The sequence below is a fragment of the Myxocyprinus asiaticus genome, chromosome 7, assembly GCF_019703515.2.
Source record: "Myxocyprinus asiaticus isolate MX2 ecotype Aquarium Trade chromosome 7, UBuf_Myxa_2, whole genome shotgun sequence".
NCBI lineage: Eukaryota > Metazoa > Chordata > Actinopteri > Cypriniformes > Catostomidae > Myxocyprinus > Myxocyprinus asiaticus.
Genome location: NC_059350.1, coordinates 3,602,998 through 3,619,680, shown reverse-complemented (window position 1 = coordinate 3,619,680; position 16,683 = coordinate 3,602,998). Strand labels below are relative to the sequence as shown.

At 37.7% G+C, this 16,683-nt stretch overlaps 1 protein-coding gene across 3 annotated transcripts in view; it reads right to left on the bottom strand.

Moving 5' to 3' along the window:
- Positions 1 to 16,683, bottom strand: part of LOC127444251 (RAC-gamma serine/threonine-protein kinase-like) — a 20,117-nt gene extending 3,434 nt beyond the window's left edge. The window contains exons 1-14 of one of the 3 annotated variants that reach the window (XM_051703526.1): positions 16,385 to 16,683; positions 10,398 to 10,676; positions 8,002 to 8,127; positions 7,545 to 7,656; positions 6,982 to 7,126; positions 6,773 to 6,904; positions 6,609 to 6,674; positions 6,386 to 6,454; positions 5,751 to 5,873; positions 5,514 to 5,642; positions 3,916 to 4,014; positions 3,609 to 3,724; positions 3,315 to 3,402; positions 76 to 178 (exon numbers count right to left, since the gene is read on the bottom strand). In XM_051703526.1, the coding sequence (XP_051559486.1) occupies positions 76 to 178; positions 3,315 to 3,402; positions 3,609 to 3,724; positions 3,916 to 4,014; positions 5,514 to 5,642; positions 5,751 to 5,873; positions 6,386 to 6,454; positions 6,609 to 6,674; positions 6,773 to 6,904; positions 6,982 to 7,126; positions 7,545 to 7,656; positions 8,002 to 8,127; positions 10,398 to 10,443 (1,354 nt within the window). In that variant the 5' untranslated portion in view covers positions 10,444 to 10,676; positions 16,385 to 16,683. Of the gene's footprint in view, positions 1 to 75; positions 179 to 3,314; positions 3,403 to 3,608; positions 3,725 to 3,915; positions 4,015 to 5,513; positions 5,643 to 5,750; positions 5,874 to 6,385; positions 6,455 to 6,608; positions 6,675 to 6,772; positions 6,905 to 6,981; positions 7,127 to 7,544; positions 7,657 to 8,001; positions 8,128 to 10,397; positions 11,935 to 12,017; positions 14,161 to 16,384 lie in introns of those variants that run through there. The other 2 variants (XM_051703524.1, XM_051703525.1) reach the window with 2 other exon arrangements.

Sequence of the window (16,683 nt, the reverse complement as noted above, 5' to 3'; positions counted from 1 at the left end):
GTAACTTCCTCTTCCTGTGCCATAAGGAAGTGTCTACAGGAAAAGAGAGAGCGGGAGGGAAAACCTCACACTTACATTTCTCTGGAGGAGTGATGGTGATGGTCTGTGCTGTGAACTCCTCATCAAAATACCTGGTGTCAGTTTCAGACGATACCTGCGGCATGAACGGCGGTACGAGCTACACAAGAGACGTGACAGACAGACAGAGAGAGAGAGAGAGAGAGAGAGATGACAGAGAAAAGCAATAAAAGATTAAAAAAGAAAGCTGTTTTATAATGTTCACTTTTCACAACTATATTTTCCAATTAAAGAATAAAAAACATGAAACTAACATATGAATAAACAATAATGTGTAAAAATGTATAAATATAAACAAATGTTTACAAACATTTATATGTATGAATAACAGTACAAATATATATGTTTACATAACTATACAAATATTTACAAATGTGTATGTATACATAACTACAAATGTATATATGTATACTTAACTACTGTATACAAATGTTTACACAACTATACAAATGTGTATATACAGGTATGTATACATAACTGTACAAATGTAAACAAATGTATAATTAAACACAACTATCCAAATGTTAACAAATTTATATACACTATATTGCCAAAAGTATTCGCTCATCTGCCTTTAGACGCATGTGAACTTAAGTGACATCCCATTCTTAATCCATAGGGTTTAATATGACGTCGGCCCACCCTTTGCAGCTATAACAGCTTCAACTCTTCTGGGAAGGCTTTCCACAAGGTTTAGGAGTGTGTTTATGGGAATTTTTGACCATTCTTCCAGAAGCGCATTTGTGAGGTCAGACACTGATGTTGGACGAGAAGGCCTGGCTCGCAGTCTTCGCTCTAATTCATCCCAAAGGTGCTCTATCGGGTTGAGGTCAGGACTCTGTGCAGGCCAGTCAAGTTCTTCCACACCAAACTCGCTCATCCATGTCTTCATGGACCTTGCTTTGTGCACTGGTGCGCAGTCATGTTGGAACAGGAAGGGGCCATCCCCAAACTGTTCCCACAAAGTTGGGAGCATGGAATTGTCCAAAATCTCTTGGTATGCTGAAGCATTCAGCTGCTTGGCCATGGAAACCCATTCCATGAAGCTCTCTACACACTGTTCTTGAGCTAATCTGAAGGCCACATGAACTTTGGAGGTCTGTAGCGATTGACTCTGCAGAAAGTTGGCGACCTCTGCGCACTATGCGCCTCAGCATCCGCTGACCCCGCTCTGTCATTTTACGTGGCCTACCACTTCATGGCTGAGTTGCTGTCATTCCCAATCGCTTCCACTTTGTTATAATACCACTGACAGTTGACTGTGGAATATTTAGTAGCGAGGAAATTTCACGACTGGACTTGTTGCACAGGTGGCATCCTATCACAGTACCACGCTGGAATTCACTGAGCTCCTGAGAGCGGCCCATTCTTTCACAAATGTTTGTAGAAGCAGTCTGCATGCCTAGGTGCTTCATTTTATACACCTGTGGCCATGGAAGTGATTGGAACACCTGAATTCAATTATTTGGATGGGTGAGCGAATACTTTTGGCAATATAGTGTATGTATACGTAAATGCACAAATGTAAACAAATGTATATGTATACTTAACTAATGTATACAAATGTTTACACAACTATACAAATGTTTACAAATGTGTATATACAGGTATGTATACATTACTATACAAATGTTAACAAATGTACAAATGCATACATAACTGTACAAATGTATATATGTATACATAACTACTATACAAATGTAAAAATGTATACATAACTGTTCAAATGCATACAGTATATGTATACATAACTGCACACATGTAAACAAATGTATGTTTACATTACTATACAAATGTTTACAAATGTATACATAACTGTACAAATGTAAACAAATGTATATTATGTTTACAGTACTATACAAATGTTTACAAATGTAAAAATGTATACATAACTGTTGAAATGTATACAGTATATGTATACATAACTGCACAAATGTAAACAAATGTACAATATGATTATACACAACTATACAAATGCTTACAAATCTGTGTGTATATATATATATATATATATATATATATATATATATATATACACACACACACACACACACACACACACACACACACACACACACACATACAACTGCACAAATGTATATTATGTTTACATTATTATACAAATGTACAGTATAAATGTATACATAACTGTACAAATGTAAACAAATGTATAATTATAAACAAACCAAATATTAACAGATTTATATATGTTTACGTAACTGCACAAATATATACTGTATGTATACAAAACTACTATACAAATGTTTACAAATGTAAAAATCTATACATAACTGTTGAAATGTATGTATACATAACTGTACAAATATAAACAAAAGTACAGTATAATTATACACAACTATACAAATGTTTACAAATCTGTATATATATGTACACACAACTGCAAAAATATAAACAAATGTATATATGTATACATACAGTAAAGGCACTAACATATATATATATATGTATAAATACTGTACAAATGAATATATGTATACAGTTATGTATACATATATTTATACAGTATAACCGTACAACCAAATATTTATATGAACCTGTACAAATGTACTATATGTACACGTAACTCTACAAATGTAAACCAATTTATATATGTATTGTATACATAACTGTACAAATGCACATACAGTATGTATACACAGCCATACAAATTTACAAATGAATACATACTACTAAAAATGTATACAAAAGCATACTGTACAACACAAATGTAAACAAACTGTATATGTATACCTAACTGTATAAATGTATACAAATGTAGGATGTAAATGTATACAGGTGGCTCTAGTTTAAGGGTTATAAAACAGTATTTAGGCATTCACAAAAGACATTCTTGCAGTCCATCTGCACTATTTTTAATGGTTGGCCTACGTACACATGCGTCAGACGAATTTGGCAGTTGCATCGAATCTAGTTGTTCTTTCACTGACTCACACCAGAGTTACAGCTCGCCAAGTTAAAAATAGTGCAATCTTTGCTACACAGCACATCAATGTTAGTAGGAAAGGGACAAGATGGTCCAATTGATAAATAACCAATTAGTGACTAAGTAAGGCTGACTTGTTGGTTTATCTGTATTTTTCTTTAGTGTTTATTTGACCATTAACACGTAAGATGAATGAGATAATGTTGATGAACTGTCTCAATGCCTCTGCTTGTTCAGATAAATAAAGGTACCTGTGATCACAGATAATCTAAGATGCTGTCCTCAGTTGTACCTTTTTGTCATAGACGTCCTGCCAGTCCACCGCTGTGAAGAAACTGTGCCTCATGATTTCTTTAGCATCATCCGGTCCCCCTCCAAGCCTTCAAATAAACCAGCAGTTTAAAATTCATTAAGAGATCACATTATACACAAACATATTAAGTATTAAAAGACAGGATGATTATGTTACTGATTTGATTACATTTAGTTGTTGACTTCTAAATGTCAGTAATTATTAATGACTTAACACAAAAACATCTCTCATTCTGGATCATAAACACACACACACACACACACACACACTGACCTCTTGTTGGGATCTTTGATGAGTAATCCAGACAGTAAGGACTTGGCATCAGCAGAGAGAGTTCTGGGAAATTTAATCTCCTCCATCAGAATCAGTTCAAAAAGCTTCTCATGGTCCTGAAGACAGATGCACATCAGAATAAATTAGATCAATCATTTGTGCCAGTAATGAAGATTAAATCAAATCAAATAATACTCGATGCAAAAAAGTCTTGATAATATTTCAAATTCATCGAGTTTAAAAAAAAAAAAAAAAAAAAATGGTCTCGATTTATAAAAGTAATAACTGTTGTTATAGTATGTCGTACCTGATTATAAAAGGGGAGGCGTCCACACATCATCTCGTACATAACGACCCCCAGACCCCACCAGTCCACGGCTCTTCCGTAATCATTGTCCTCCAATACCTGACCAACAATCAATTAGTCAATCACAATACCTGATCAATAATCAATCACATTACCCTCTAATACCTGATCAACAATCAATCATAATACCCTCCAATACCCGATCAATAATCAATCTGTCAATCACATTTCCCCAGAATACCAGATCAATAAACAGTCAATCACAATAACCTCCAATATCTGATCAATAATCACAATACTCTCCAATGACTGATCAGTAATCAATCAGCCAATCACATTACCCTCAATACCTGATCAATAATCAATCACATTACCCTCAATACCTGATCAATAATCAATCACATTACCTTCGAATACCTGATCAATAATCAATTATAATGCCCTCCAATACCTGATCAGTAATCAATCTGTCAATCACAATACCCCAGAATACCTGATCAATAAACAGTCAATCACAATAACCTCCAATATCTGATCAATAATCAATCACGTTACCTTCCAATAGCTGATCAATAATCAATCACATTACCCTCCAATACCCGATCAATAATCAATCTGTCAATCACAATACCCCAGAATACCTGATCAATAAACAGTCAATCACAATAACCTCCAATATCTGATCAATAATCACAATACTCTCCAATACCTGATCAATAATCAATCATAATACCCTCCAATACCCGATCAATAATAATTCATGTTATTGTCCAACACATGATGAATTATTCGCCAATACTTGATCCATAATCATTCAGTTATATTATCCGCATATATCTGCTCTACGATCAATCAGATTATCCTCTGATATCTGATCAATAATTAATCAACAACATAATCCTCTAATAATTGATCAATAATTAATTATATTATCCTTCAACACCTAATCGTACATGTACATGATTAATAATTACTCTTAGCAGTCTTGTAATTTTAATACTAAAATACTAAAAATGTTGCAATCACTAATTTCAGTAATCAGTTAATCAGAACCAGCAGTGCTCCTGTTCAGTGATGTTACTCCTCTTCTGATGTCAACCAATGAAATCATGGGGTGGGTGTATGACTCAAAAGATGGAAAAAACATCCTGGTATGTGATTACATCATACAGTTACTGTATCATCATTACATCATCATGCTATGAGTCATCACTGTTACAGTATCCCTATGCAATGACCCCATTTACAATATTATATATGCCAAACTCTTGACTGTATTATCAAAATGGAAGTTCTTACACACCATTAAAAATGATCTTCATAAATGGATAGAAGGTCCCCATTTCCTGTGTAACCACTAAGTTTGTGCTCAGTCATGTCTCTGCACCAGAAGTAGTGTGTCTATCTTTGTACAGATGTTAAAAATGCACAACTAAAGTGTGACCCTGTTCCTCATAACACATTTCCAGCAGTGACAGACAGATTAAACAGTCATTTATATTAAATTTACCCTGGAACAGAGGGCTTGTGTATTTCCTGTGCTGTGTTTAAAGAGATAAAATAATATCCCTGACCACTGACTGTGTAAGTGTTTGTACCTCGGGGGCCAGATACTCCGGAGTCCCACAGAATGTTTTCATGGTGGCTGCGTCTGTGATGCCCTCCTTACACAGACCGAAATCAGTGATCTTTATGTGACCGTCTTTATCCAACATCAGGTTTTCCAGCTAACAAAAAAATACACAAAACACATTTTGTGTCTTACGCTCAGCTAATATTGCAGATGATGAAGTTTTCAAGGTGAAAATATTGATATTACACTGTGTTTTGTTTACCTTCAAGTCACGGTAAACGATCTTGGCGGAGTGCAAGTAATCCAATGCAGAGACAATCTCAGCGCCATAGAAACGGGTTCTATCCTCCGAAAATACACGTTCTCTCGACAAATGAAAAAATAACTGCAACGACAATAAAAAAAAAAAAGATAATTCTCACAGTGCACGAATGTACAGCTCACCCACATCTATAATAAAATACATAATTTAGAAGTTCAGAAGAAAGTTTGGATGTTTGAAAAAAAACAATTTTTTTTTTTTGAAAGTTCGAAGTAAAGTTTCAAGTGCAGACGTTCGAAAGAAAGTTTGAAAGAAAGATCAATGCTTGAAAAAAATGAATAGAAAGTTTGTCTGTTTGAAAGAAAAATGTTTAAAAGAAAGTTCAAAACAAAGTTTGAAAGTTAAAAAATTCGAAAGTTCTAAATAAAATTCGAAAGTTTGAAAAAAGACAGTTCGAAAGAAAGATCAAAGCTTGAAAGAGTCATCGAAAGTTCAAAAGAATTTTCAAAACAAAGTTTGAAAGTTAAAAAATATAAGTTCTAAATAAAATTCGAAAGTTTGAAAAAAGACAGTTCAAAAGAAAGAAAAACTTTAAAGTTTGAAAGAAAGAGAATTTGAAAGTTTGAAAGGTTTACCTCTCCTCCATTCACATACTCCATAACAAAACATAAACGATCCTTCGTCTGAAACGAGTACTTCAGCGACTGTATGAAAAATAACAAATATTACAAATATTACTTTCAATACAACTTTTCTAAATAGGAGTAGCAAACAAGGATTATGTTTATCTTTAATATTGAGGACAGTGTGATTTAAAAAATAAAATCAGAGACATCATTGCATTAAGAGGACACTAACAGTTAAAAATGGATGCCTAGTGTTTTTCAAAACTCTGCTCTCTGTAAGTGTATGAGCCACTTCATCCTGAGAGAGAGAGAGAGAGAGAGAAAGTGTTAATTTCAGGTACAATAAATGCCATCATTTCTAAGTAAGCTCAGTTCTCAAAGCATCAGGTCTCATACCTTAGCAATAATAACCTCCTTTTTCAGGATCTTCATTGCATAATATGTGCCGCTCGCTTTCTCTCTCACCAGAATCACCTTCCCAAACGTGCCTTTCCCCAGTAACTTCAGATAGTCAAAATCATTCATTGTCTGTTATAGAAAAATACATTAGAATGACCAGCAGGTACATACTATAACCTTATCTACCCGTCTAACTCATGCTCTACCTTTCGTTTGTGGTGACTGGTTGATGTGTCCATCTCTTCCTCATTGACGTTTTCGATCTGGGATATCGGGCTACACAGAATTCCTTCCTCTTCCTGTTTGGCGAGCTTGTCCGCCACCATCTGAATGGCCTCCACCCACTCATCCCTTAGTACCAAGGCAACAAAAGCACAATCAGGAGCAGTGTAAGACCGATGTATTGGACAGACCGATTGTTCGTCTGATATTTGACCATTCTAAGATTAACGCATTGACCAACAGCAGTACCATTTTTGCAGATTATCAGAATAGTTAAGTGTCCCAAATGCTAGTTTCAAAATCCACAGACAGCCTTGTCAATGGATAATGCACATTTATTCACAGTTTGGTGTAAATAACGTGTAAACTAAGTGTTCGTTTAATTTCAGCAATTTTGTCGATGTCGTAAACGAAGCAAATTGCATAAATAAATATGCAATTTAGATAATGGTCAAAGCATTTCAGCTATAAAGGAGTTTTCTGATGTTTAAGAACTCATATGTAACAAAAATAAGGATTAAATTTGACTCAGCGTGATGTGCCGCACCTCTCCTCGGGCGTGTCCACGTGGAAGGTGCGTTCAATCACAGTGGTCCACTGCAGACACCTGATGATAAAGGTGTTGGGCTTAGGTCTCTCCGTCTTCATCAGCTGACACTCTGATAACGAAAGAACGAAAGAGAGACGTGAAAAACAGCAGGCAGCATACAGTATGTACTGCACTGTATGCATTATACTAGCAATCCATTCCGAGCAAAGCCACAGAGATACATGTTGTGATGGAATAATGACATCATCTTCTTAAATTATTAGTCATGCCTAAGTTGATGACATCAGCACAGAGATGTTAAAATGAAATCCCTTTCCTTTGATGTAGTGAGTCATTGATCTGAATAACGGAAAATGTACTTATTTTCCAAGAACATGACAAACTGTCCTCACAGATGAAAAACAGACTGAAAAAACAATGTCTAACAGTGAGAGAAAGAGAGAGGGACACTTACTGGCCACAGAGAAGTTGTTGAGTGGATATGCCAGATCAGCATCTTGTGGCTTCTCTTTATATCCAATAAACGATCCATCAGTCTTCAACAGGAAGTACCGCGGTCTCCAGTTCTTAATGTATTCACCTGTAGAACAGAACGAAAACAGATGATTAGGCACACTCGAACACAGTTTCGTTAAAAAAAAAAAAAAAAAAAAAAATCACTCTCACCAGTTTAAGTTGTCTACTAACAATGTCCAAAAGTGCATTTATGTCATTTTTCTGAAAGTAAAAAATTCCCACCACAGTGTCGTAATAACAAATATTCTTACCATCTGAGCAATTCAAGCTTAAAGTACCACCTGTTTTAAGCAGAGGGCAGTAAGCGATACTACAGCTGTATAGGCAACATGCAGCTGTACAGACAACAAAACCACACTCCGGCTTGCTTGACATTAGCGACAGAACACCAAATCCGCATGCAGGGATCTCAAGACATATTTTTAATAAGTTTCAAACTACACTGATGAGCAAAACATTATGACCAACTGTCTTAATATGCTGTTGGTCCTCGGTGTGCCGCCAAAACAGCGCCAACCCGCCGAGGCATGGACTCTACAAGACCCCTGAAGGTGTCCTGTGGTATCTGGCACCAAAACATTAGCAGCAGATCCTTCAAGTCCTGTAAGTTTGCGAGGTGGAGCCCCCGTAGATCGGACTTGTTGGTCCAGCACATCCCACAGATGCTCAATCGGATTGAGATCTGGGGAATTTGGAGGTCAGGGCAACACCTTGAACTCTTCATCATGTTCCTCAAACCATTCCCAAACAATGTGTGCAGTGTGACAGGGCACATTATCCTGCTGAAAAAGGCCACTGCCATCAGGGAATATCATTACCATGAAGGGGTGTACCTGGTCTGCAACGATGTTTAGGTAGGTGGTACGTGTCAAATTGACGTCCACATGAATGGCCGGGTTTCCCAGCAGAACATTGCCCAGAGCATCACACTCCCTCCACCAGCTTGTTGTCTTCCCACAGTGCATCCTGGTTCCATCACTTTCCTAGGTAAATGGCGTACACATACATGGCCGTCCACATGATGTCAAAGAAAACGGGACTCATCAGACCAGGCGACCTTCTTCCACTGCTCCGAGGTCCAGTCCCGAGGCTCACTTGCCCATTGTAGGCGCTTTTGCAGTGGACAGGGGTCATCATGGGCACTCTGACCAGTATGCAGCTACGCAGCCCCACACGCAGCAAGGTGCGATGCACTGTGTGATGTGACACATTCCTCCCGTAACCATCATTAACATTTTCTGTGACTTGTGCCACAGTAGACCTTCTGTCAGTTCGGACCAGACGGGATAGCCTTTGTTGCCCTCCTGCATCGATGAGCCTTGGGCGCCCTGTCACTGGTTTGTGGTTTGTCCCTCCTCCAACCACTGTCCGTATCACCACTGCTGACAGGAAGCACCTCACAAGCCTTGCCATTTCTGAGATGCTCTGACCCAGTCATCTGGCCGTAACAATTTGGCCCTTATCAAAGTCGCTTAGCTCTTTACTCCTGCCCATTTCTCCAGCATTCAACACTTTGACTACAAGAACTGATTGTTCGCTTACCATCTAATCTACCCAGACCTTGACATGTGGCCTTGATAAGAGATGTTCAATGTTATTCACTTCACCTGTGAGTGGTCATAAAGTTTTGGCTCATCAGTGTACATTTAACTTGACACAATGACCTAAATACGCTGTGTATATAACGCAATGCATCCAAAGTGAGACACTTCAAAAGCATCTGCCTGATGCGTCAGAAAAGCATTTATAATAAACCTTCTGTCCCTTTGGACTGATTGACCAATTCAATTGCAAAATGGATTGCTGTGGACTGTAGGCCAATGAAAGGCTTATGTTCAATAATATGGATATAATAATATATTGCCTTCTAAAGCCACTTTTATCAATGTCTTATCAATGTTTTACTTGTCTGCCACAATAATGTAATGCATTTTAATTAGATTAATTTTTATAATTATAATATCTATTATAGTTATAGTTATTTTTGTATAACTATTTATGATTATTTCATCATTATATATTGCATTACAGTTAATTAAGGGCCTTTCTCAGCAAATATTTATACATGCGATTAATTGGGATTAATTGGATTACATTTTTTAATCGATTGACAGCCCTATTTACTAACACATAAAATACCCAAGCCCACCCACATCCAGCACAACTCTTCAATGGACACATTAAAAAGACCTCACAATGCAACAGAAACATAAAACATAAAACACCCATAAAATAAAAGTCCACATCTAAGGAAAGATTTGGAAGACTAGATTTTTACCATTTTTTAAAGAAACTGTGTGTAGTGTTTTGCGTTGTATATAATCCAGCTCTCACCTCTCTTCTGCACCCAGCCCTCTTTCACCACATTCTGGTCATTCATGTTTGCTCCGAGGTCAAAGTTCAAGGGTCAGGGGGTGAGCCCAGTGCTCTACTTTCTGCTTGATGTTGTGTCCTCTTCTCTTGCTCTCCCTTCCGTTCGTCTCACTCTGTCTCCTTTTCTCACACTCTCTCTCTCTCTCTCTCTCTCTCTCGCACTTCCTTTGCCACTTTGTGATGTAATGTCTCTTCACTTTCACTCTTTCTCTCTCTCAGGGCCTTCAGTGGTGACGCAGCCTGGAAGGAAACAACAAAACACACACACACACACACACATTGATCATTCTCTTCCGCTTCTCCCCCTCTCCCACACACACACTTTCGAGAGAAATAAAGTCATTGTTAGGAGCAGGGCAACATTTCCTGCCCCTTCCCTTCTTGTTGCCTTCTCTTCCTTTCTCACACTGGATGCTGAAGATACGCATGACTCTAAAGAATGTAATAAGAATGAAAAAAGTCTAAGTGATACTACATTGCCCCTTTTACATCATCTTTTTATTGCTTAATATTATGAAAGTTTTAACTACACTTTGTGTTAATAAAGGACATTTCTCTTACCAAGAACACTTGTAATGGAACAGTGATGTAAATAAAAATGTAAACTGTTATAATTATAAATATTATATTAAGCTTCTGTTACTTTCACTGCCCTTGGATTTTGTGTTTTTATTATTATAAAAAAAAAAAAAGTTTAATTGCAAAGCACATTTAGAACTACTACTGAGGTTTTTTTTTTTTTTTTTGGTGTGATGCAGGATTCAAGGAAGAATTAGACTTTATTTTTTAGTAATCCAATCATAGTTTCTGTTCTGTTTTTCCTTGTGTTACAAATGCAATTTTAATTTGATCAAAATGATTGCACTCCCTTTTGTTTAGTTGAAGCGCATGTGCGAGCTGAGCGCATGCAGAACAGGCATGGATGTCTACTGAGCTCTCTCCTACGTCTTACTCTCAAGTGGCGCTGAGAAGCCCGTGAAGCATTTTTCATGTTTCATTGAAACATTAGAATAAACCAGTTCACTACAATTAAACTTCCCAGTGCAACTTCCCAAAGAACATTTTAGGAGAGTGTGCTTGAGTGTGAGGAGAGTGTGCTCAAATAACTCAGTTTGGCCGCTCACACAACAGCAGCTCTACTCTGTAGTACGATGCTTGGTATCGGGACATTTTAAAGAGAACTGGTGGCGACTGCAAAGAGAACACACTAGTGAAGACGTAGTTTGTACACCCATACTCTAAATCACAAAATCATGTAATGTGTTTCAGCGTGCTTGCTGTCCAAAATATGAGACATTAGAATAAATCTTAAAACCCTACAATAAAATGTGGAACCTTAGAAAACTCTCAGAATTAATCTTAGAATCCTAGAATCCACGTTGAAATTAATCTTAAAACCCTATAATCAAATACAGAATCTTAAACTCTCAGAATCAATCGTAGAACCCTACAATAAACCTTGAAATCCATCTTAAAGCCTTCTAATTAGAGGCAGAACCTTAGAAAACTCTCAGAATCAATCTTAGAACCCTTGAATCCACCTTGAAATCCATCTTAAAGCCTTCTAATTAGAGGCAGAACCTTAGAAAACTCTCAGAATCAATCTTAGAACCCTAGAATCCATGTTGAAATCAATCGTTAAACCCTATAATCAAATGCAGAACCTTAGAAAACTCTCAGAAACAATCTTAGAACCCTTGAATCCACCTTGAAATCCATCTTAAAACCTTATAATTAGAGGCGGAACCTTAGAAAACTCTCAGAATCAATCTTAGAACCCTAGAATGTACCTTGAAATTAATCTTGAAACTCTGTAATCAAATTTAAAACCCTAGAATAATCTCAAAATCAACCCAGAGGTAGAAAATTCTAACTCAACCCAGAGGTAGAACCAACATCCAAAATTAACAAGAAACCTTAGAACCCCAGAATCAACTTTTTTTTCCCTCCCCAGTTTGGAATGCCCAATTCCCACTACTTAGTAGGTCCTCGTGGTGGCGTAATGACTTGCCTCAATCCGGGTGGCGGAGGACGAATCTCAGTTGCCTCCACGTCGGAGACCGCCAATCCACACATCTTATCACGTGGTTTGTTGTGTGCATTACCGTGGAGAAATAGCGCGTGTGGACGCTTCACGCTATTCTCTGCTGCATCCACGCACAACTCACCACGTGCCCACTGAGAACGAGAACCACATTATAGTGACCACGATGAGGTTACCCATGTGACTCCACCCACCATAGCAACCGGGCCAATTGGTTGCTTAGGAGACCTTGCTGGAGTCACCAGAATCAACTCTTAAACATTACAATCGTAGAATTTCAGAATCAACCTTTAGAATTTCAAAAACACCCTTAGAGTGAACCTTGAAATTTCCCATTAAATTATATTAGAACTTTAAAATCAACCTTAGAATCTAAAAATTATCTTTAGAATATACCACCATTATGGAATATACCATCATTTTATAATCAACCTTAGAATGAGATTGACGTCTCTGTGGAACAAAAATGGGGGTTTCCCAATCAGTGGAAGTTTTCAAACCGGAACAAGCATTTTTCAACCACCGTCTAATCAAAATAAGGAACCTCTATGTGAGCTCAGACGTCGTTGAGGTGAGAAGCCCATCTCGGTTTGAAAACGTAGCCCACAGATTTTGAAGCCTCATTTTTGTTCTGCAGAGACATATACTTCCTTAGAATCATCTAAGAATCAAACACAGATCCTTAAAATCAAACTTTAGAACCTCAGAATCAACCTTAGAATCATCTAAGGAAACATAGATCCTTACTGTACATTTCAACTGGCGCATTGTGAGCAAAGGTGAGCGAGCATTTTCAATGCATTCCCATGGAAGCCGAGTGTCACGCTCGCGAGGTGGATTGTGGGATTGATAGCAGCAAGCTGTTCCTTAGTGTTGTGAGCGGCAATGAGCAGATAACTCTCGCGCCAGTGGAAACGCAGCATTAGAATCCATCTTAGAACATCAGAACCAACCATAAAACCTCAGAATCATCTAATAATTAAACATACAAACTTAGAATCAACCTTAGAACTTCAAAATCAACCTTTGAATCTCCATATCACACGTACCTTCGGCCACGTCCACACTAAAATGTTTTCATGTGAAAAAGTGTTAATTACTTCATTTTGCTAGGTTTATGCCACTCATCCACACTGGAAAAGTGTTTTCTCCACCAAAAACTGAGACTTTTGAAAACGGTGTCTAGTACCACATAATTTGTAAAACGATGACATTTTTAAACGAAAAAGGATTAGTGTGGACAATCAACCCCTTAATCACTGAATCAAACTTATTCAGTCAAACTTAGAACTTTGGATTGAACTTCTGAATCTTAAACCCATACAATCAATGCCTCACATTTCTATTTATCCTGATTAGTTGATTTGGTTTTCTGATTCCAAGGTTCTACATTTGATTATAGGGTTTGAAGATTCTAAGGACACATCTCTGGTAAGGCTTATCCTTGCTAACAGTGTGTGAACAGGCTCCTTCCACACCCATTTTATATTTAAACATTTCTCTGAATCTACTAGTTACTACTGTATATTAATGAGGCATCCATAATCTACAACTTCCCTTTGATAAATTAACAATACATGAAATCACACAAATTAACATGCTGAAATAAAAAAAAAAAAGTGAAATCATAAATAAGGAAAATGTCAATAAGACATTCAGCAGATGTCTTTGAGACTTTTATGATTTAGCATGTTTGTAAATCTGATCTTTTTAAGATGTTTAGCAGGTGTTAATTAGATCCTGATGCTTTCCAGATGAAAAGATTTAAAACAGATCCCAGATAGCACACGCACATCTCTGAGATGTCTGTTTTAGATCTTTTCATCTGGAAAGCATCACAATCTAATAAACATCTGCTAAACATCTTAAAAAGATCAGATTTACAATCAATCTAAAACATAAACGTCTCAAAGACATCTGCTGAATGTCTTATTGACATTCGAGAAATAGTACTTAATAACATACGTCTCACAGACATCCCTGATAGCACAAGTACATCAATTAGACATCTATTTGATGTTTGTTTACATCTGGAAGACTTTGTTAGGTTGTTTGCTCATCTGCAATATGTCTATAAGACGTTTCCTCTCTGATGTTTATAAGACATTCAGCAGATGTCTTTGAGACTTTCATGATTTAGCATGTTTGTAAATCTGATCTTTTTAAGATGTTTAGCAGGTGTTAATTAGATCCTGATGCTTTCCAGATGAAAAGATTTAAAACAGATCCCAGATAGCACACGCACATCTCTGAGATGTCTGTTTTAGATCTTTTCATCTGGAAAGCATCACAATCTAATAAACATCTGCTAAACATCTTAAAAAGATCAGATTTACAATCAATCTAAAACATAAACGTCTCAAAGACATCTGCTGAATGTCTTACTGACATCCGAGACATACATATTGGCATTCCTCTTATAGATGTATTGCAAACAACGTAAAAAATACGTCTTCCAGATGTAAACACACATCAAATAGAGGTCTGGGTGATGTATGTGTGCTATCAGGCAGACACCTGGGAAAAAAACATGCTAAATGCAAATAATAAAATGCAACTAACCATATAATCATTCATAGTAAGGAGGAATAGGATAGCAAAATAAATACACTTTTTCACTTTTAAAGATAGGAAAAATATTCTTCCCACATCTTTTGTTGTTGACGTCAAAGTCTGTGTGTTCAATCAAACTCTAAAATATCTTGGTGCAAGTTCATCTGCCATTAGAAGCAAGCCAAAATAGACTGATGCCAATGTGAACTGGTTATGTGACATGTCTCATCCTCAAAAACATTAAGAAAAGCTATGTGCAAGGTAAAAGAAAATACAACCCAGATTACATTAAAGATGGGTTTCAATTGCACGTTTCCTATTCAGCATAATGTCATGGTAATAATTGTGCATGTTATTTGGCCTATGTAGTTAAACGTAATATCAATAAATTCCCATGTAAGATTTAAAGGACATTTTTGTTTACTTTTGTATGCTAAACAATGTAAAATCTAGGCCCTGAAGGAAAACCAGTTAAGAATCACTGCTCTTAACAAGGATGGTTCTTTTGTTATTGTCAGAACCCATCAAGCCACCCACAAATGAAATGTGTAATCAACCTAAACACAATCTCATACACCTTTCGTTACATTACATACACCTGCATGTGCTGAATACTGTAAACATGCATCAGTTTCATGCTTGCATCATTATAAAATGCATGGATCACTTTTGTCGTGATGTCTACAAAAACACGAGCCATCCAAACCAATGTCAACAAAAACAATGGCGGACACAGTAGGGCATTCCTGCGCTCGCGTTCACCGACATCTTCACAACACACACACACACACACACACACACACACGTATCTGACAGCAATTAACGGGCCGAGTCAGCTCTTGCAATAAACGCACAATGAAGCAGCGGCTTTTGTGTTCAATGGCGCGTGGTGTCATATTGAGCTGCTGTTATATAATCCATTGCCATCATAATAAATACAACATAACACCCTGACAGATCGCCATAGGGATGCATGGACAAAAACAACAAATGTGCACAAAAATAGAGTGTGTATGCACAAACAATACAAACGCATGCATTTAAAGTGAGTGTTGGACGATGTGAAATGTGTGCGCTCTCTGTTTGCGCGTGGAATGCGTAAAATGGTGGACGCGCATCAATAATATCATGCAGAATGTGGTTTAAATGTGTTTATTACGGGATAGCATGGTGCGTTGTGTCAATATCGCTGTATTTATGTAAATAAGAGCGTAATTAAAGCTTCATATGTCCAGCAGCAACACGAGAAAGGCCGAGGAGCATCCCCGCCCGGCGGCCAGTGATGCTCCAGCGCGGATGCTCGGCCTTGCCCGTGATGCTCGGTGATGGAGGAAAAATAAACAGCACGGACCGCGCGGTACCTGGCAGACGCTCCGCCAGACGGTGGGATCGGTTCCACGCCAGCCCGGTAAGAGACAAACCCAAACCCGCACACAGATGCTGCTGCTGCCGCCGTCCGTCGGTCGGTCATGAGGAGAACGGAGGCACGCGCGCCCGTGATGTGGCCATCATCTTCGTCTACTGCTGCTGTGTTACTCCGGTGAACCGAATGACCCTGGATGAATGGCGTAACCCGATTGCAGAAAGCGCGGTGACGGCGCACCCCGTCTCCAGCATGCGAATGTACCTGAATCCTACTACGGTGAAGGT